This window comes from Schistocerca serialis, chromosome 4, assembly GCF_023864345.2.
Source record: "Schistocerca serialis cubense isolate TAMUIC-IGC-003099 chromosome 4, iqSchSeri2.2, whole genome shotgun sequence".
NCBI classification, from domain to species: Eukaryota; Metazoa; Arthropoda; class Insecta; order Orthoptera; family Acrididae; genus Schistocerca; species Schistocerca serialis.
This window is the reverse complement of record NC_064641.1, coordinates 639138707-639159626: the sequence shown is the minus strand read 5'-3', so window position 1 is coordinate 639159626 and position 20920 is coordinate 639138707. Positions and strand designations below refer to the sequence as shown.

Genomic DNA, 20920 nt, shown 5'->3' with positions numbered 1-20920 from the left:
CAGGTCCACATCCTTCAACCAGATGGATGGAGGCAGTAGGCGATGTGGGATATAAATGTGGTGCCAAGAGGAGACAAGTCATCAAGTATGTCTGAAGATGAAAAAATATCAGCTTGCTGAAATATCACGCATTTTGGAAGTTACCACCCAGTTGAATATATGAGAAATATTCCAAATACTCCAATGACAGGAAAACCTAAATATCATAGATTTGTGTGAAACTGTAGTTGATGTTTATATTTTCATGCCATGGAAACACGTACGGCTATTGATTAACTTTAAATAGTGTGTGTTGTATCTTGAGGCTTGGTATGGAGGTACCAACAGGTATACTGAATCACCTAGTTTACCCAAAAAACTGATGGCACAACTTGACTGGAAAAAGGAATTATAAAATGTATTAATGAAGGGAGTGTAGGATGTAGCACTGAAGAGGGAAACCAAGACAACTGCAGTAGGCAGGCTCAGATATGTGTAGGTTGCAGTGGTTGCACAGAAAGAAAAATGCTTACAGAAGACAGTAGCAAGGAAACTTGCAGGAAAACAGTCTTCAGACCAGCAACAACAACATTCTTATACTCTTAACAACTCTGCAGCTCAGTGAAGCATAAAATGTGACTTATCACAAAACATTATGAGTAATTTGAGTACAGAGTGGTGCAAGCTGACTGCTCCATGGGGGGGGGGGGGGGGGCTGTAAAAATTCAATTTCCTGTAAGTCCAGAAACATTTCAGATCCAAAAACATTTGTAACATGGAGTTTTACAGGTAATTTTCTTAATGTTTTATTATAGTAATTGCTGATTGCCTTCCAAGCACTCTGCCGATTAAAGATGAGGCCATACTGAAGGGAGTGAACAGTATCAAATGGGTTAATGAGCAATGAAGGTCTGAAAACTTAGCCAACTAAAGCTTTCTGCATAGTTCTCTTTAAAAACTTATCAAATAAAAGTAAATTAACAGAGTTAAATTGGGATCAAAGTACCAGCAAAGAATTACACTAAATGATTAAAAAGAGTGTCTAATCCCCATGTCAGTCATTTCAGGGGTTTAGCTGAACTCAGAATCAGATGTACAGAATACAGGAACTATTTATCTGTAATGATTTAACAACCTTTGGAATAAGCCTTTCCTAGATACACGTGAGAAAGTTGACAGAAGTTGCTAAGTCTTGAATGATAGATACAAATGCTGCCAATTCAAAGTTTGTTTCAATGCTACTGTTCTTAGCTATGTAGTCATATTATTCAACATGCCCTTGCCTTCATTCAAGCTACAAGGAACCAACTGTTTCATGGGGAACATAGACCAGGGACCAGCATCACACTTTCCTTGTATATAAAACTCACTGACAAGTGACAAGCAATTATGAGAAAATGGGGGGGGGGGGGGGGGACTGACAGTAGGGATATGCTATACACAGAGTTAACACCTTGTTATTTCACAGTAAACAAAACTCAGGTTACATATTTATTAAAAACTATGTTTCTTTTATTTTACAAAGCTTTGCATACCATTAAATGTGAAAGAATGGCAATTCAGTGTGTCCTCAAAGGCAAACTGAAAGAAACAGAAAGCCCTAGAGTAGTACACCATGTGCCAATATGGTTTCTGCTGGTATGGTGGACCAGCTATTCACTATCACTTTGTAATTCACATTCATATGACTTTTACATACAACAAAGAACATAAAACTAACCTGCTACAATTCAGAGTGCACAAAGTACACAGATGTTTTTAAAAATTGCATATGGAACTGAAATTGTCACTGCAAAACATTACTTGAGGGTTGTTTACTGAGCCAGCCTTAAACCGATCTTACCTTTAAATCGTCTCCTTTCAAGTCAAGAAATACTCTTAGTCCCAGTTTAATACATTCCTGAATGGCTTCATCTAGCAGGGCAATTCTCTCTCCCTTGTATCTGTCACTGTAAAATTAATCAACTAATAACTATACATGAATCCACGAAAAATTCATACTTGTAAAATATCTATTACAGGTTGAGGATTTTTATCAAGATTGTCCAATAGGGGCTCACCTGAATGGATGTTTTGAAGAAATATCCAGATTTTTCAGTTGGGCCCAAGTCATATCTTTCACTTCACCAGTGGCTGTCGTTATTCTATCCACAGTATCATCATGAAAAACAATAGGAACACCGTCAGATGTAAGAGCAACATCTATTTCTACAGCACTGCATCCTTTTTCTTTAGCCTGCAAAACATACAACGCACATTATTAGTCCAGAGTAAACATAATCCACAAACTGAGTGGACCATAATTGTCATTACGTCAATCTGCGTATTTAATCCGAACTTTTATTAATAACGGGTAATCTGGAGTTTTTACATATCTGCATACATACAAAATTAAGAAGTACATATATTTACCCTCCTCAAAGCAGACAAACTGTTTTCTGGAGCATCTAAGCCCGCTCCGCGGTGAGCAACTGTTCTCATAACATACCGCTCATTATTCGTTTCATTTGTTCCGTTGCCGTTGCATTCAGCTAACGCCCACGGATCGCATCCTAATACATCTTCGACTAGTTTTGCATCAGGTGGGGGAATTCGTAAATACTTAATCCACAATGCCAACAGTATAGGGGCGAGAAATGAAATTGGTACTGTACAACACACTGCTTCTGATAAACACAAATAGAGACCATACAAGTAAGTCCAACATTTAAAGCAACTCAGTAACATTCCCGGCAAGCTCATGGCAGCAACACAAACTGCACCGGCGTACTCTAGGCACTAGGCAGTATGACAGTAATTGCCTCTTACACGTGGATTCCTACGCTTTTATAGTTCTCGCCATCGACCACACGCACTTTGAGCGCAAATAATTAGTTACTATAAGATCACACTGCACTGGCTTCAACAAAGATTATGCACATAAAAGTTATTTATGGCAACCATGTGCGCTTTTGTATGTATACACATTCCTCAACAGGCGCGAAATACGAAATATCCACGTAGAATAATGAGACGGAAACAACTTATGTAGTCCATAGAATCGTCAATTACACGTGTTATTAAACAGCAGGCTGCCTATCTTACTACAGAAAGTACATTTCCCGAGAGGTGGAAAGTAGTTGTAGGTTAACAATAGCACTAATTCTTTAGTTTTGTCATAAGTATCTGTATTTCATAAGTGAATTTTTCAGGGAAGATTTAAAGTTTATACAACTAATGGCTTCCACGTCATAATATCGATACTAGCACACCATTAATTTCTAGCACCTTTAAAATTTGACGGCACACAACATTATCAATTGGAAGCATTTTCGAACTAAGAAAATGTTTCACAAATATGCATTAGGGTAAATGTGCGCAAATTTAGCAATTCGCATAATTAGTATGTTTAATCATTTAGTTCGAAATTTAACAATCAGCAACACGTTTTACCGTCTTATATGCGTAGTAAGGTTAAAAAATCTTGGCACCACACTTCTTTCATCAAATTACTAGTTACTTTGCTAAGTCTTGACTGCCTTTCACATTTAACAGCGACTATCGAATTTTAATTTTACAAAAATTTGGCTCCCAATGTTTTGTCAAAAACCTGCTGGTATCTGCCATACACGATCACTCACATGTAAGCTAGTTATAAATTTAGTAAGAAAAGTTGGCGTCACTTAGAATTTATTATTGATCAGCAGCAGCTGGGAAGGGCAATGAACAGGCTACTACTCTTGTTACTGTAGCAACACATGTTATTGATGCAACATAGCATCTGCACAGATAATGAACCACTGCTGTGATTGGAGAACGGTGCTTTACTTGGTATGGTGCCATCAGGACATATGTTTAAGTATTGTCATAAATGTGTAAGCAAATCAGTAAATGTGGTGTTTAGTTTTTATCTCTGTTGCAGTATTTTGAAATTATCACCTGTCCAGTACTCAATTTACAATATTTCACTGGATATTTTCAACATTCTCTTGTACCACATATGGAAATAGAAAGAAAAAGAAACACTGTTTTGAATTTACTGTGTAATGTTACATCTGTATGACTTTTTAAAATATGTAATATTCTGTAGTTCTCTGGCAGATCTTCAGAATTAGCAGCGTTTTACAGTTTGCAGAACTCATAATCCAGTGTACATTTAGTTTCTGGTGTGCAGCTTGTTAAGAGTAATATTACTGCACACACATCTGCCATGTTGTAACTATGATCAATGCTACCACATTTCAGGAGGAATTTCTTTGATTCATAGTTATTTCATTGTGAAAACCTACAAAATTATCAATTTATACATAATATGCATTTCATTGCAATCTGAAAGAATGTCACATAAAACTTACAATTATCTGTGGTCTGAAACTCAGAGGACAGTAGATGAAACTACCCAGACAGATATTGTGTTGAGTGCTGAGAAGCCACAGAAAGACAAGAAATTAGCACAAGTTTCTGTTTCTGAATTATACTTCAGGTATGTAACTGTGGTAAATAGATTAGACCAGTGTTATGATCAGATAGTACAGCCACAGAAGAGACTTGTCATTCGTAAATTGCTAGATGCTTCAATTGGGCGTTTGTTGGAATTGAAACATGAGCTTGTCAACCTGGACTTATCAGAATTCAGTTATAATGATGATGTTTTACTGAAATTAAAATTGTCTCCCACAGAAGCAGAAGTAAACATACCAGTACATTATAGACGAGAGAGAGAAAATGAGATTAAAAAGAGAAGAAAAGATATGGATGACATTCTTAAAAAATTAGGTTTTTATGAAGAAGAAGTAATTGAAGAACCAATGACAGAAATTGAAGCTGTTCGCCTGTTGCAGAGACATGAAAGGGCACGCCAAGGACGACTCCGCTTTCAGTTCATGAAAGAAATTCGGCTAATGAAGGAGAAAGGGAAAGTGGAACCACAAGAAGGGAAAGCCACTGATGGTGGTTCAGCCGCTCTGAAAATTCAGAAAGTATGGCGGGGTTACATCACACGGAGAAAAATGAAACAAAGAAAACTGGAAGAGATGCTCTTAATAGGGATGTTGCAGCCTAGTTTTACTGAGACCAGCAAACGACAGAGAGCTGAAGAAATTAAAGAAATTAGGCGTCAGCTGCAATCTGAGTATCAAAAGGACTATGAAAGGTCACTTGTGGAAGAGAAAGAAAAGATAATGAGTAAAAGAGGTGCCACTATGAAGGAGGAAATTGCAGATGAAATCCGGAATTGGTATATAGAGTATGAGAAAGAGACTGGGAAGTTTCCTGAAATTCCTTCAGAAGAATCAGGAGGCTCTGCACTGATATTCCAGCGCCAAGGAGCAGAAAGTGAAATTAGTAAATCCACTACAGCCTCTTCAGTAAAGAGCAAGAAAGGTAAGAAGGAAAAAGAAAAAGAAGGAAAGAAACCAAAAAAGGACGACGATGAAGAAGATCCAGGGTTTAAAATGACGCCATCCAATTTTCTGTCCGATATAATGTCTGCTAGTGAGGAGTACCAAGAAACGTGGAAAGACAGAGATGAGTCAAACAATCCTTGCCAAACTGCTGACATAGATATGATAAGAATGGAGAAAACAGCTGAAGTGGAGAGTGAATTGCGCAAAATAGTTGACCAGTTGATGAGAAAAGAACTGGAAATTCTTCAAGCTGCTTTAGACAGAGATCGTGCAAAGAAAGGTAAAAAGGCAAGAAAGAGTGCCAAAAAGAAAGGAAGAAGTGGTAAAAAGAGCAAAAAGAAAAAAGAAAAGGATTTAACACCTGATAGAACTTTGGAATCACTTTTTGAAGAATTGATAACAAATGGTATTATAAAAAAATATCCAGAAATTCCTCTTTCTTCATTTCATGGTGAACATTCTTTAGCTGCACACGATTTAAGGAAACAAGGAAAGGATCCACCACCTTCCCTTGGTGATGTTCGACAGATTATAAAGGAGTATTGCATTTTACCTCTAGGCTCAAATATTATTCATCAAATGGCACCACTGGTAAAATCATTAATGATAGTTGGGCCCCATGGAAGTGGAAAAGACATGTTAGTTCATGCAATATGTACAGAAGTTGGTGCAGTCTTTTTTGATTTGTCTCCAGCAAACATTGTTGGAAAGTACCCTGGAAAATCGGGTCTCATCATGTTAGTACATTTAGTTAACAAAGTCTCTCGCCTGTTGCAGCCTTCTGTTATATATATGGATGGTGCTGAGAAACCATTTTTGAAAAAAGTTCCCAAAACAGATAAGACAGACCCAAAACGTTTGAAAAAAGATCTTCCAAAATTAGTAAAAGGCATTGCACCAGAGGATCAAATAATGTTGTTGGGTGTATCACATTGCCCATGGGAATGTGATCAAAAAGCCTTGGCACAAACTTACAATAAATTTGTTATGATTCCCCCACGCCCTGATTATGGTAGTATCTCATCATTGTGGAAAGAACTGTTATTTCAGTTCAGTGGAGTAAATCGTCAGTTTGACACTGCAGCAATGACTAAACTGTCTGATGGCTACACAGTAGGGTCAATATTAAAAGTAGTGCAAGATGTTATGACATGCAAAAGAGTCCTGCAACTTCGAATACGACCTCTTACACATGCTGAACTTATTAATGAACTTTGCAAACAGGAGCCAGTGTACAAAGAAGAGGAAGAATCATTTATGCAGTGGTATGCCAAAACCCCTATTGGGAAGAGAAAAGCCCGAGCCCTAGAGATAGAAGCTGAGCTAAAGGCTGAGAATCAGACGCAACAAACAAAAAAATGAAATGTAATAACCAGTTTCCTTCAAAAAATTGATAAAGCTGTGAGCCTAAAAGTTTATAATAATGTATGTGGGAAGAAAATAAGTCATCATTCATGGCCTAGAACAAGGCAGTAGGTAGGGAATTATTAAACTGAAAAAAGTAGAAGTGTCAAGCTCATTTCTGTTTGGGAGCAATTAGTAACCACCCAGTTGGAATCCTACAGTTGATGTTCTGCATACCATTAACTATTGTAGCTAATTTGTGTGTTTCAACTTCTGATTTATGTTGCACAGTTCACGACTGTATTATTGCACCAACTTTTCATTTGAAATATGACCTCTGTTAACTCAGTGTCTAATTGCAAATTATCTCTCCTCTTTTCGACATGTCATAGTGTATGCCATACGTAAAATTTCTTAGTGATTGTTAGATACTATTCTGAAAATCACTTACACTGGATTCAATATGTCACCACCAAAAAAGACAGTATCATAAAAATACCTCCAAGAAATGCATTTTCTGTATGTAAAAACAAATGTCTAATGATAATAGATGAGTTAGCCAAACTGCAAACAGTTATTAAAATGTTAGAATAACTAGCATCAGTTATTTGTAAACCATTTGTCAATGTACTCTGTTTGTAACTCTTAATAATATGCTGTTTTAATCTGTAGACATTCTTGATTCTTAAATATGAATGCCAAAATCGAAAATAATATTTCTGTATCATTGCTGCTTGTTACTAATTACTTTTTTTAACATTACTTTCATGTGTGGCAGAGATGCATTGTTTGATCTTATCTTCATTTGTATCACCAAATAACTGTGTCCACTTGTACTAACTTCATAATGGAATCTCATCTTTAAACTGTTGGATAATCTGTCTTAGGGGGCAATTGAAGTAATACATACAGTGTGTCACAATATTACGTAATTTAAGTTCATTGCAATTTGTGTTACCATTTTAGGCATTATATTTCTCATTATGTAAATTTGTTCATTAGTTCATTATGTAAATTTGAAGTCAATCCACTTATAACTCACAACTGCTCCTCAGAAGTAGTCCCAAGGAAAGGCTACCCACTAATGTGTATTTGATACAGTAATAGACTGTCTTAAGCTGTCTGACTGGAACTACTGAAGTCTTGTATTTAGAAAATAAGTGACAAATGGTATCTTAAAGTGATTTAATTTGTTGGTCCTGTATGTCAAACTTTTACTTGTATGTGATCTCACAGTACATGCTTATTACTATATTTCAGTAAAAGATGATACAGGAATGAATTTATGTAAAAAAAGTGATTTTTTTAAAATTTATTCAATATATTCATATGGTTTGAACAGTAAGTTGTGCATATTAATATTATACAAGGTATATTCAAAAAGTAAGAACTATTTCATATTTAATTGCTGACAGCTCAGAACAGCATTTTATAAATCCAGTGCCATCTATTAATTGATTATGAAGCCACAGAAGTGACTGTTTTGATTGAGTATTGGCTTGACTGTGAGTGAAAGTAAACAACAGTGGCTTCAAAACTCGTTGCTTATGCCCACTGCAGTTTGCATGCTGTAATTCAATTTTTGTGTGCTTTAATTCATCAGGAGTTGACCTACAGTAATGAGCAAAGGTAAGATAATGATGTCAATATTTTAAAAAGTGGCTGTACAGTTGTGCATGATGCAGAACATAGCACCAGGCCAGTTTCCAGACTAATGAAATCATGTGACAGTGAGACCAAAAGCTGCAATCTAATCAATGATTTGTGCTTTGACTCATGAAATTCCTCATATTGGACACATCATTATTTACAAAACGTCAAGGGAATGCTTCTGTGGACCAAAAATGCTTACTAGCCAGCATAAAGAGCAAAGAATGTCAAGCACACGAGCATTCTATACCACTACTGGCCATAAGGAGATAAGTCATTTTCCTACATTCTTACAGGTGAGGAGAGACAGATATCTTACACCAATGCTAGATCAAAACAGTAGTTAACACAGCAGCAATGTTCAACTTCACAAAGTTCATAAATATTCAAGAAATCTCCTTACTCTGGCTGAAAAAGATGGCTACTGCTTTCTGGTATGAAAAGGGCATTCTTTTAGCTGATTTCTTGGACCATGAATCAACAATTGCATCTGATGTGTGTTGCAAAATACTTATTAAACTGAGGAATGTCATCCAAAATTGGCAATATAAGTAACTGTCATATGGGATGGCCCTCCCCTATGACAATGTGTGTCCCAACACCACTGGCCATACCGAGAGTAAAATTCAGCAATTCTTTTAGGAACTTGTTCAGCACCTGCCCTATGGTCTCAAACTCACACTTTGTGACTATTACCAGTTCTTGCACTTGAAACAATAGTTTGGTGGATAACAGTTTGAAGATAACAGTGAACTAAAGACTGCTGTTATCAATTGGTTCCATTCCAGGTGGAGAATTGCTATACAGAAGGACTGAGGAACCCAGTGCTACATTACAGGCAGTGCCATAGTGCTTAGAAGTGAACAGCAATTACACAGAAAAGGGTAACAGGTTTGTTGGAAGCTAAAATCATCAAAAAAAAGCTTTTTCTAATGAATATTTTTTTAGCGGTGTAATAGCCCGACTGATGTGTATGCAAGATATTGAACTGCTTCATAAAGTAAATATGCAACAGTTTTGAGTGAATCACATTTATTTTCTTTGGTTAGTCTGACTGTGGTGGTAGAAAATCATATTTAACCAAATTTCTAACATATTTGCATTTTTCTTATTTTAATGGATATAGTTCACAAGGATCCATAACATAGTAATTGACCTGTGCCACCATGTTACAATTCTTTTCTGGAATGATAATTCACGAGCATAGTAACTATTATTTGCACAGATGATGTATGTATTCAAATATATGTGAATGTAAAATGATTCATTCCACATTGCTGTGATTTATTGTGCAAATAATCCTGAATCCTTGCAATTTCACTCAGTTCCTCTTAAATAACTATTGTCCTAAAACTTTTGCTAGCCACAAATGGTTTGTCTAACAATGGAAAACAGATTTCAATTGAATATGGTGGACTGAGTGATGTTCTGCAGTCTGCCAACGATTTTGTTAGAAAATTGAAGGCTCTCATACTGCAATGCACATAGCATAATGAATCATAGTTTTATATAAACAACAATAAAAGTGTATATGCTTTGTGGCCAAATTCAAAGGGCATTTTAGTAAATATACTCTGTTTGGCAATAGGCTATGCATTGAAAGGTTTACGTGTGCAGCCTCAAAGAATCACCACATAATGATGCTCCAATAGATTGGGTTGAGTTTTAAGGGTCCAGGAGTTCTCGCATTCCACTAGAGAGATATTTCAAAGGAGTTGGGTAAATCTGCCTGGATGCTAGTTAGCATTGCTCTGTGAAGTGGAGAGGTAGTGACAGGAAATAATTACTTGTAACCATTTCTATGATGTGCCTAAAATAGTAATTTATAGGTAGTGCTAAATTATAAAACATGCTATATGAACTAATCATCAGACATCTCTGTCAACTATTGCCTTCTGTGTCTCTTGTAGCACAGGTACAGAGGTCAGCAACACAACAGTCCATCAGAGTCAATAATACTTGGTTACCATAGTTGTGTTTAAGCACAGAACTCATTCATCAAGAGAACAACATTGCTTTCTGGTGTATGCAATGCTTTCATCATAGCAGGAAACAGTGGAAGAGTTAAGAGTCTGCATTCCATGGATGTTTAGGTTGACAGTTTACTTCTTTTTCAATGTGCTCCTCATTTAGGCTGATGTACTTGGCCCAATTCTTTCTTTTTTTCTCCCACGTAGACTCAACATTTGTATTCAGCTAATCATTTATTAACTGTTAAAAATGAAAGTAAACCCTGTTTACAGACATTCACCAATTTCTGATGAATTTTAATTGGTGATGTACCATGCAAAATAAATAATTTCATGTTAGCACAGTATTGCAGTTTACCTGTTGACTTAAAACACACACAACTGAACTAGCTTAAAAAAACTATATAAAGTGAACTATTCTTCAGGTGAAGTTGACACTCGAATTACATTACATTATTAAGTAACATGTTCCAAAATTTTAAAAGAATGACATTGATATCAATGTTATGTCTGTGATAGTTGCAAGTAATTTTCATCTTGGCCATGGACAAATTAATTGAGTGGGTGATATACTGTTAGGACCCTGGACTAACTTTTGAGAGGAGTTAAGTTCAGATTCCCACATGGTTGTCCAATTTAGGTTTCCTTGGTTTCCCTAAAGGAATGCCAAGATTGTTACCTTGAAATGATCTGGGTAAAGTTCTTTCCCTATCCATGTCCTAGCTGCGCTTGTGATCATTTCTAAAGACCATCTTAAACACAATCTTCCAGTGTATGTGCAATATCACAACCACACAATCAATTGGACCAAATAAAACAAACAATCAAAATCAATTGGTATTCAGGTATGCTTCACTACCTAGTGTACACCTGTGTACTTAAAAATTTGTAACAAAACTGGTAACTGCACACACTGAAAATCATATTAAAAGGGATTAAGGTGCTGGCTAGTTACTGGTGCTGTAGAATATAGTGCAGAGTTACAGAACTACAAAAATATTGTTCTAAAAGTGAAACTGGGAGAGTACATTGAATTATGGGAGAGGCAAAAAGAATACAAAGAAAAGTTATGTACTTTAACCTATGCTCTGCAAGATATGATGATGCTGTTAGTTTTGTAACTATTGAAGTAATTAAAATTACTGTAGCTTCTTATTAATATACACTACCATCCTTTTGTTACATTAATATTAATATAAAAATAAAAATAATAACAATAATAATAATAATAACCCTCCATGGAGGCCCGGGAAAAGAATAGGCCTCCGATATGTTCTGCCAGTCGTAAAAGGCGACGAAATGAACAAACCACTAATAGGGCAAACCCCCCTTTTAGTGTGATTAGTTGGTTCAGGACAGAACTAATGAAGCCTCAGACAAGCGCTGTCATGGTCGGGGACAACGCTCGAACCCTATGCCCATCCACAATGGTAACGACACTGCTAGCCACATGGAAAATGATTTAAATCCAAATAGAGGTGTTTTGCAGGATATGCTTCCTGCAACCACTCTAGAAGGAAAACAAAGACAGAGGATGATATGGTCAGATGAAGTTAACCGACACCTCATGTTCTGTTATTACCAAGCAACAAACTTAGGAACAAACGCAACTGGATACAGATCACAAGTATACGCAACATTCATTACCAGATACCCGTGTAATAATAAAAAATAACAGGATACCCCAGTCAGAATTAGAAAACATCAAACAACAAGTACAACAAATACTGGAACAAAATAATGTGCAATCAGAAGAAGAAGAAAATACAGTAATGGACTCAAACATCCCAGAGCAAACAAACAAAGAACAACACACATCAATTAAACAATCAGAGTAAAATGAAATCTTAAGACAGCCACCAGAACAAGCACAAATAGAACACGAAGTGACACACATGTTAGATATAGAAGAAAAATTTCAGCTGACATATATAGAATACAAAGACACAAATACAGACATTAGACCATTCTTGCATAGGCCACCAAATAAGCCACAAGTCGAAACAACAGTAACAACTATCAACACAATCATACACAACAAAATAAATGAAAATACAGTTATGGAAGCGTTACAACTACTGGTTTATGTAGGAGCACTCACTACTCTAAATATACACACTAGGCAGAGATCAGAACCAACCAACACACAGAAGAAACCCACAAAACCAGCATGGCAACACAGGCTACAGATCAGAATAGAAAAACTGAGAAAAGACATCGGACAGCTAACACAATTTATAAGAAATGAAATATCAGACAAGAAACGAAAAAGGTTAGGTAAAATCTCACAACAAGAAGCGATAGAGCAGTTAGATGAAAAGAAGCAGAAGTTGCAAGCATTGGCCAAACAACTTAGAAGATACAAAAAAAGTGAAAATAGAAGGAAACAAAACCAAACATTCAACACAAACCAAAAGAAATTTTACCAGACAATAGACAACACACACATTAAAATAAACAATCCACCAAACATAACAGACATGGAACACTTCTGGAGCAACATATGGTCAAACCCGGTTCAACATAACAGGCATGCATGGTGGATACAAGCAGAAACAGACACATACAAGATGATACCACAAATTCCTGAAGTGATAATTTTGCAACATGAAGTCACCCAAGCAATTAATTCTACTCACAATTGGAAAGCCCCTGGAAAAGATAAAATAGCAAATTTCTGGCTAAAGAAGTTCACCTCAACACATTCACATCTACCTAAATTATTTAACAGTTACATTGCAGACCCATACACATTCCCTGATACACTTACACATGGAATAACTTATCTGAAACCTAAAGATCAAACAGACACAGCAAACCCAGCAAAATATCGCCCCATAACATGCCTACCAACAATATCCAAAATATTAACTTCAGTCATTACACAGAAATTAATGACACATACAACACAGAACAAAATTATAAATGAAGAACAAAGAGGCTGCTGCAAAGGAGCACGAGGATGTAAAGAGCAACTGATAATAGATGCAGAGGTGACATACCAAGCTAAAACTAAACAAAGGTCACTACATTACGCATACATTGATTGCCAAAAAGCTTTTGATAGTGTACCCCACTCATGGTTACTACAGATATTGGAAATATACAAAGTAGATCCTAAATTGATACAGTTCCTAAACATAGTAATGAAAAATTGGAAAATCACACTTAATATCCAAACAAATTCAAATAATATCACATCACAGCCAATATAAGCGTGGAATATACCAAGGAGACTCATTAAGTCCTTTCTGGTTCTGCCTTGCTCTGAACCCACTATCCAACATGCTAAATAATACAAATTATGGATACAATATTATTGGAACATACCAACACAAAATCACACATTTGCTATACATGGATGATCTAAAACTACTGTCAGCAACAAATCAACAACTCAACCAATTACTAAAGATAACAGAAGTATTCAGCAGTGATATAAATATGGCTTTTGGAACAGACAAATGTAAGAAAAATAGCATAGTCAAGGGAAAACACACTAAACAAGAAGATAACATATTGGATAACCACAGCGACTGCATAGAAGCAATGGAAAAAACAGATGCCTATAAATATCTAGGATACAGACAAAAAATAGGAATAGATAATACAAATATTAAAGAAGAACTAAAAGAAAAATACAGATAAAGACTAACAAAAATACTGAAAACAGAATTGACAGCAAGAAACAAGACAAAAGCTATAAATACCTATGCTATACCAATATTGACCTACTCATTTGGGGTAGTGAAATGGAGTAACACAGACCTAGAAGCACTCAATACACTTACACGATCACAATGCCACAAATATAGAATACATCACATACATTCAGCAACAGAAATATTCACATTAAGCAGAAAGGAAGGAGGAAGGGGATTTATCGACATAAAAAACCTACATTATGAACAGGTAGACAATTTAAGAAAATTCTTTCTAGAACGAGCAGAAACTAGCAAAATACACAAAGCAGTCACCCATATAAATACATCGGCTACGCCATTGCAATTTCATAACCACTTCTACAACCCTTTAGATCACATAACGTCAACAGATACAAAGAAAGTAAATTGGAAAAAGAAAACACTACATGGCAAGCACCCGTATCATCTAACACAGCCACACATCGATCAAGATGCATCCAACACATGGCCAAGAAAAGGCAATATATACAGTGAGATGGAAGGATTCATGATTGCAGTACAGGATCAAACAATAAACACCAGATATTACAGCAAGCATATTATTAAAGATCCCAATACCACAACAGATAAATGCAGACTTTGCAAACAACAAATAGAAACAGTAGATCACATCACAAGTGGATGTACAATACTAGCAAATACAGAATACCCCAGAAGACATGGCAATGTAGCAAAAATAATACATCAACAACTTGCCATACAACATAAACTAATAAAACAACACATTCCCACATACAAGTATGCACCACAAAATGTACTGGAGAATGATGAATACAAATTATACTGGAACAGAACCATTATAACAGATAAAGCAACACCACATAACAAACCTGACATCATATTCACCAATAAAAAGAAGAAATTAACACAACTAATAGAAATATCCATACCCAATACAACAAATATACAGAAGAAAACAGGAGAAAAAATTGAGAAATACATCCAACTGGCTGAAGAAGACAAGGATATTTGGCATCAGGATAAAGTTGACATCATACCAATTATACTATCAACTACAGGAGTCATACCACACAATGTCCACCAGTACATCAACGCAATACAGCTACATCCAAACGTATATATACAACTACAGAAATCTGTAATTATTGATACACGTTCAATTACCCGAAAGTTCCTAAATGCAATGTAACATACACCATACAGTTAAAAGAAAGTCACACTTGATCAAGGTCCGTGTCGCTTTCCATTTTTAACCAGACATAACGTCTGAGACAGGAAAGAGAAATAATAATAATAATAATAATTATTATTATTATTATTATTATTGTTGTTGTTAACACTCTTAGCATTGCCATCATCATTATCGTGCCTCACCCAGAATAAACCAATAAATACATATGGCTGTATGTAATTTTGGTTGTAACTTAGTAATTTGGTATTTTAATCAATGTCTGTCTGTAGCATTTGTGAGTACTTAAAAAGAAATTTTGTTATCCATGTCTTTTGTGATGTTATTGATTGGAGACATTGCAGAAGCTAATTATTTGCAAAGATAATCAGTGGTATATATGTTTGCTTTTGCATCTTCCTCAAGTAATCTGCCGCATTAATCTGCAGTAGGGCTGGGATTTTTTCTTTCCTCTTTGAACAGTTGAAGAAATTCATTGTCTTCCAAGTTCAACCTTCCTTAAATGCTGTTTCCTTGAGCTGCAAGGAAAGCTGCATCTCCTGAAGATAACTACTTTTTTATTATTTGTTTTGTCATCCAGAGATGATCTTACAATGATATAGGATTTGTTATCATAATAAAATGAAAATAGATCGCTCAAAATATACATAAACATAGAATTTATAAGTATGTTTTTACAAGAAAGTCCGACCCGATAGCTGAATGGTCAGCACTGTGGTCTGTCACGCCAAGGGGCCCGGGTTCGACTCCCGGCTTGGTTGGAGATTTTCTCCGCTCAGAGACTGGCTGTTGTGTTGTCCTCATTATCATTTCATCATCATCAGTGGAAGGCAATGGGAAACCACCACTGGAATCACTACCCTAGACGCTCATGTGGAGGACCTTTCTGACAAGGCTTCCCCCATGACAAGACCTGCCGTAAGGCAGAATACAAAGTTCATTTTTACAAGAATAGGACAGGTGATCAGCTGTGGCCTGAAATAATTTAGAAAAACCTTGGATGACCTAAACTTGGATGGCCATACAGCACAAACTCGTTCTCCCCTAATATAGGGTCATCATCTTAACGGCTGTACTGACTCATTTGGTTGGTCTCTATTGTACAAAGTTCTTTTGATCATATGCAGTTTTCACCAGATAACTTATAATATGGAGCATAGTTTATCACTGCATACACTGTGGACACTCACTTGTGGCTCCTAGAAAACTACTAAGCTAATCCTTCTTTGTATAAAACTGGATGCAATTTTGTCTTAAAGAAGAATAAAATCATTGGACTACAGTATAAAAATAAAACAGCTGACCTGTTCACAACAAAACCACCAAGGCCACTACAGTGTGTTAACTTCAAGTTGGCTGATTTGATCTCTAATTCTGAATTGGCAGAAGTTGATAAACACCTGTTTATTTTTTACTGCAGCCAATGATACTTAGCTGACAGTTCTGTGTGAGGTAGTCCTTGTTTACTGCTGTGTTGTACTTCTCTGTTTCATAGTGTTTCATTTACTGGTAATAATGTATGTAATCATTGCAGTTAGGATCTTTATTAAACATTTCAAATCTAAGATGACTGTGGTTTTGATTATGAAAAAACTTTAAATGATCTTCACCTCCATGTATGACACAGTTAACACACTATACTATGTTTAGTGCTCTAGTCATCATCAGTAACCTCTGTCTCCTACAGTTTGATTAAATGCCGCAAACAGTATGGTAGGGGACTCAATTCAACATGTCTGCAGACAATCTAGTGAACAGAAAATTTGCAGCACAGAGATAATGAAACAAAAACCTGGGTTTTTGGATTAGATTAGATGTATTTTTCATTCCATAGATTCATGATGAGGATATAGAACATGTCAAAAAACAAGAATACGCAATAAATGTACCTTCTACAGGTCCCGAGTGACATGGTCATCATGCGTGTTGAATAAGTCAAAAAATCTTAAACATATTATCATTTAGATGGTAATAACGAACTTGTCACACACATAAATTTTCAGTACGCTGAGGTGCGTATGATAATTCTTAGGCTATTGTGGCCACACATCATCACAAAGAATAATTATTTTGCAACATTTATTTACACTGATCACATTACTGCAGTGAAATTGTACAAAAGTCAGTTTTACATAATATTCGGATTATTTTTTATATATATAAAATTGGTTCTACTAAGAAGTTCATCAATGGAGTAAGAGGAGTTGGCTACCAATAACTGCTTTAGGTTCCTCTTAAATAGAAATTTATTGGTAGTTAAATTTTTTATGACTGCTAGCAAGTTATTAAAAATGTGTGTTCTTGAACAATATCAAAATGAGTGAAAATCACTGTGAAGATTATTCATATTTTTAGTACGATATTTATTCTGTGAGCTGAAATATTGATCTGAAAAAGAAATATATTATTAATGAGAAATTATGTTTTTTTAACAAACAACTGTATCAGGAAGCAGTTATTTGCATCCCCAGTTCCTTAAACAGATTTCCGCAGGACACTTTTGCGTTCACACCATTGCACATTTCTGGACTCAGAAAACTTCAGCATAGCGAGATAAGTCACCGCAAAAACTGATCCCATATGACATTATTGAATGAAGGTAATCAAAGTATGCAAGTTTTTATTTATTTTTATATCACCTGTGTCTGACAACATCTGTATTGCAAATAAGGGTTTGTTTAAGCACTTCAGCAGTTCTGTGATATGCTCCTCCCAGATGAATTACCATCAAGCTGCAATACCAAGAATTTAACATAGACAACATGTATCTGCCTGTAGTTATATTTTAGGCACCTACTGGGGTAAAATATCCTACAATTTCTAAACTGCATATAGCATGTTTTTTCAAAGCTTAGTGACACAGAATGGGCTAGGAACCATATATTAATGTCCCTGAAAATTGCATTAACCAATCTTCTGAAAACTATACTTGCTCTGCAATTTATTGCAATGTTTCTGTTAAATGCAAACAAAACAAACTTGGGATCTGGTAATGTTACTGATGAAAGGTAATTGATATACGTAAGAAAAAGGATTTTTGTCAGAGACCACATATAAGTAGTTCCCAACTGTATGATGCTTGATAACTTAATATAAGTCTGTTTCGATTGACACTGTTTTTTTGTTAGAGATATACGGTATGAACAATCTTGCAGCATTTCTTGTTAAATTGTCATATTCTAATTTTCTTTAAAGAATTGACATAGTTGAATTCCTTTGACAGATCAAAAAATATACCAGTAACCTGTAATTTCTTGTCTAACAAAGTAAGTACATTTTTACTGTATGTGTAGGTAGACTTCTCAGTATCAGAAGCCTTTAGAAATCTGAACTGTCACTTTGACAGTATATTCTAAAAAAAAAAGGGGCACCATGAATGAGTTATGCAAATTGGTCACAAACTGATATTTGTGCAGGTATCAATGGAAAATGCAAAAATGTAAACTTCAGTGGCTGATGGATGAATGTGTGACATTACAGTGCAATTTCACTGCTCAGCTGACAAGGATAGTAAACTGGAGACTTATTGGTACCAGTACATAAAGTCTTTACAAATTTAATTCTGTGCACTCTGCTGGACAGTAACTATGCCTCACAGACAGATGTGTGAACAGTATATGCAAATGTCAGCATTTGAGAATGGATGTCTCGTGCTAGAAGAAGCCAGTTGGAGTAATTGGCAGTCACTCAACATTACAATAGGAGCAATGCAACTGTTCAGTAATGTTGGTAGGAATGAGTGAACCATGGCCAAACAGAGCATTAAGAAGGAAGCAGTCAACCTAGAGAGATGACAGAACTTGAAGACCACACAGTTGTTGGAGAGGCACTCAGTCCCAGATTCAGATTCATCATTATCACCAATACAAAGTGCAATTGGTGCTTCAGTGACTACAAGAACCATTAACAGGTGGCTCACAAAAGGGGGGCTGAGTTCATGGTACTACTGTGACCTCCATCAATGAGCACATTTGCAGCGGTGTTGGTCACATTTGTTCTGGAATCTGATTGACTGCAGTGCCCTAACTGAGCTACTGTGATCAGTAATGACATGTCTGGAGATGCCGAAGCAGATGTGGCATACCAACCTGACTGTCACCCACCACATGGCTTGACAACCAGGAGTGATGTTCTGGGGTGCCATTTCATTTTATAGCAAGACCCCTTTTAATTGTAATCCTTGGCAACCTTACAGTACAGTGGTATATTGACGATATTCTACACCCTGTTTTGTTGCCCTTCATGGCAAACCATCCTGGGTTTAAATTTCACACTGTGAGAAATTGTACTGCTAGTCTATATGCTTGATAAACCCTACCTTGGCCAGCAAGGTTGCCGGATCTCTCCACATTTAAGAGTCAAACATTATGGGCAGCAGGGCCCACCAGCTATCTCGGGAGTTTGACAATCAAATGTGCAAATGAGACAGAATTTGGCACAATATCCCTCAGAAGGAGATCCAACAACTCTATCAATGAATGCCAAGTTGAATAGATGCTTGCATAAGAGCCAGAGGTGAACAAACACATTATGAAGCTTTTTGTCTTGTAGAAATCACCCAGATTTTCTGAAATTGCAATCATCTGTTTGTACATGTACATCATATCTACAGATTTCAATCCCATCCCATTCAATTCCTTCATGGTGCATCATTTTTTTCTGCCTTTGAGTGTATTATGTGTAGTAATATGGTTAAAAAGCTGACTGTGTGTTACCTTCTCTAAAATTTTTGAGAATCCTGGCAAAAAGTGAAAATGAATGGAAATTTGATGATGTAATTTAACTCATTTCTTATAAAAATGCTTAACTCAGCATATTTCAACCATTTAGAAAATGTTCCTCTGATAAATGACTTGTTACATAAATAGCTTAATATGGTGCCCTGAAGCACATTCTTTAATTAACTTTGTTGACAATCTAACATAACTATTAGAATTTTTTTGATTTTAAAGATTTTATGGTGAACAGTACTTCTACTGGCGTAATTAGGATCATGTTCATATTAATGTGTATAAAGAAGATAGAAAATATGTCTTTTTTAAAAAAGAAAATTAAAAAAACCATCCATTCATTGTTTGCCCTTATGCTATTAAGGAATATGTCGAAGTAAAAATTTAAATAGTATGTCAGTATGCATTGCAAAGAGACACTGTAACAAATTCAAAACTGTATATAGAATCACTTCCAATATGTGGGGATGTATGAAACAATATTTCATGTCAAAATGTTGATGCTGCTATCCTTTACTTTTTTCTGTGTTTTCCTGGCAGTGCTGAGAGAATGAGAGAAGATCAAGGAACAATGAACTATATTATCATTGGCTGCTTTTATAATATACTTTTAATGACAGACTCAGCACCTCTACCATATGGTGAGTGGCAACTTTCTTCTTAATAATATTGTTACATTCCAACCTAGATTTTCCTTTGTTTAATTAGTTTCCTACATATGTTTCTACAGAAATTCAAGAATACCAGTATGCCAAACCAATGAAGAGAAACTAAAACTTTCATGGTTATCGCATGTATTCCGAAGTATCACTGCTGTGTGGAAGTAATTACATACAATGTGGTTTGTTCCAGAACTTCTAGATTTTGGACCTTTTGATGTGATATACAGAAAACAGTTCCAAATTTGTAATGAACAACAGGTTTAAAAGCAAAAGTGCATTGTTTTACAGGTAGAACATTTACAATTTATACATTCTACAATTGTTGAATATATAAATTTCTATTTAAA

At 35.7% G+C, this 20920-nt stretch overlaps 2 protein-coding genes and 1 long non-coding RNA gene across 5 annotated transcripts in view; 2 read left to right on the top strand and 1 right to left on the bottom strand.

Annotated features, from left to right (window-relative positions):
• The window catches only part of LOC126475489 (glycerophosphodiester phosphodiesterase 1), a 22033-nt gene extending 19058 nt beyond the window's left edge, over window positions 1-2975 (bottom strand). The window contains exons 1-3 of the mRNA XM_050103396.1: window positions 2392-2975; window positions 2040-2215; window positions 1823-1928 (exon numbers count right to left, since the gene is read on the bottom strand). Coding sequence (XP_049959353.1) covers window positions 1823-1928; window positions 2040-2215; window positions 2392-2721 — 612 coding nt within the window. The 5' untranslated portion in view covers window positions 2722-2975. The remainder of the gene's footprint in view (window positions 1-1822; window positions 1929-2039; window positions 2216-2391) is intronic.
• LOC126475490 (uncharacterized) lies at window positions 2536-20920 on the top strand. 3 transcript variants are annotated; one of them, XR_007586740.1, is made up of 4 exons: window positions 2539-2673; window positions 9146-9241; window positions 20452-20552; window positions 20642-20920. It is a non-coding gene; the product is annotated as an uncharacterized LOC126475490 (long non-coding RNA). The 3 variants fall into 3 exon arrangements; XR_007586738.1 differs by having other exon boundaries at window positions 9146-9248; XR_007586739.1 differs by lacking the exon at window positions 9146-9241 and having other exon boundaries at window positions 2536-2673.
• On the top strand, window positions 4104-7937 carry LOC126475488 (dynein regulatory complex protein 11). The gene has a single exon (XM_050103395.1). It carries the CDS (start codon window positions 4296-4298, stop codon window positions 6723-6725), a length of 2430 nt encoding a protein of 809 aa, XP_049959352.1. The 5' UTR covers window positions 4104-4295; the 3' UTR covers window positions 6726-7937.

Bases quoted from the DNA above. Each gene is read 5' to 3' on its own strand.
- LOC126475488 (XM_050103395.1), top strand. From the start codon at position 4,296: ATGTCACATAAAACTTACAATTATCTGTGGTCTGAAACTCAGAGGACA.